A 1,832-nucleotide genomic window follows, 5' to 3' on the forward strand; every position below is an offset into this window, starting at 1 on the left:
AGTGCCCAATCTCACAAGATCCTCAAAGGAAATATTGTAGTGGTAACAATACACTCACAAGACTGGCATCGCAAAACCAGGATCTAATCATGGAGCCCTTGAACAACCTCTAGTACAAACTCTACAGCTTCTTGAAACATCTGGTCAACCACATTCACATAGAGGATCAAGAGATGAAAGGGGTTCAGAGGGAAGAAACAGGTTCCAGGTAGGTCATAATCTAAGCTCAGCTTGCCCTGCCTACATGACACTGATATCCTGGCCACTCCAGGCACCAAAGGAAGACTTAGAACATCTTAAAGGAATCACTTCAAGTTTGGGCCTCCAGAAATGTGTACCCATTCTCCTTTTTACTAATTGCAACAGCAATCATCTCTTGATACCCACAGTGTCTTCCTCCTGACTGTTCTCTCAAACCCACACCTGCCAATATTACTCCTTTTGATTCATTTCAGCAAGAATGAGCTCTCTGAAATAAACAATCATTTAACTCTACTTAAGGTCATTCAACTTTCTACTTTTAACTGACCTGTAAGAACCTGTTGTCTAAAATTCCAGTCTTACCTAGTTCTCTCTCTCCCTCTCCCTCTTTGTTTTCCACTATACTCCACACTGACCTTCTTTGTATTCTTTAATAAATAATGTTTGGGAGTTTTTGTTTGTTTCTTTTGTTTTTACTAGGATTCATCTAGAAGTGTCTTCATCCACTACATTGCCTTTATCTGCCCTTGAAATCTTTTCTTATAGGCACTTCTTTCTGGAAGTTTTCATTTCCTCTTAGAATAAGTTACGTTCAACTATCACACATATTTGTGGCATTTCATATTTTATTCACACTCCTTATGATTACTTAGGCAGTTGTCTATAATCCCCTTTGTACTATAAGTTTCAGGAAAGAAGGGACTGTATCAGACCTGCTCACTGCCCTATAGCATGGGCAATGCTAGCATGGGTCCCACAGATAGCATGGGACCTAGCTTGTGGATATTCAATGAATAGTTGTTGGCTAAATAAATGAATGAAAACTATTTTCCTATTTAATTTATTATCAAATAGACTCTACCTTTATATTACTTTTTAATATTAAAAACTTGAAACATACAGAAACATAGAAGGAAATTATGAATGCTGAATTCATACCACCAATGTCTAACAATTGTCATCATATTTTGTGTTTATTTATTCTGCTCTAATATTTTATTTTATTTTTTTTTAGCCTTTTAATTATTTTTATTGCTCAAAAAAAAGCTTCATTTTTTTATTTAGCTTTCTGACTCTGTGCTTGTGCCTTCAAAACTTTCACAACGATTTTCTGCGCCTCGATAAGGAAAGCACGCTTGATCCTGTCACGGACACATTTAGCACACATGGATCCACCATAGGTCCTGCTGACATGTTTTTTCGTTTTCGACAACCTCATCAGAACTTTAGGTCTCACAGCACGAACTCCACGGAGTCGGCCTGGGCACACGCCACATGCAGATTTTGGTGCTTTCCCAACTATCTTGGTATAAAGGTAAACAATTCTATTACCAGGGGTTCGGGATAGCCTAGTTTTGTTAGAAGCTGTATTGTAGGACAGCCTCCTACGGCATGTCAAACGCTGGACCATTCTGAATGCCTGTAGACACCGTCCCCCTGCTCTAATATTTTAAAACAACTTTATGTTATTTACCCCAGAGTACTTCAGAATGAATATAAAAAATAAATACATTATTTTATATAACTTAATCAGAATAATAGTTCACATTAAAAAAAAATTCCTTGATATCATCTAACTCCCAATGTATATTCTTATTTCTCCAGATTTTCCTAAAATATCTTTTTCAGTT

The 1,832-nt window shown here is 36.9% G+C and overlaps 1 protein-coding gene across 1 annotated transcript; it reads right to left on the bottom strand.

Moving 5' to 3' along the window:
* Positions 1-1,258: 1,258 nt before the first annotated feature.
* LOC308496165 (large ribosomal subunit protein eL34-like) lies at positions 1,259-1,615 on the bottom strand (the record flags this gene model as incomplete). The annotated part of the gene is made up of 1 exon (XM_081044936.1): positions 1,259-1,615. The coding sequence occupies exon 1, from the start codon at positions 1,610-1,612 to the stop codon at positions 1,259-1,261; it is 354 nt and encodes a 117-aa protein (XP_080901062.1). The 5' UTR covers positions 1,613-1,615.
* Between the last annotated feature and the right edge of the window lie 217 nt (positions 1,616-1,832).

This window comes from Rhinolophus hipposideros (genome assembly GCF_964194185.1).
Source record: "Rhinolophus hipposideros genome assembly, chromosome: 1".
NCBI lineage: Eukaryota > Metazoa > Chordata > Mammalia > Chiroptera > Rhinolophidae > Rhinolophus > Rhinolophus hipposideros.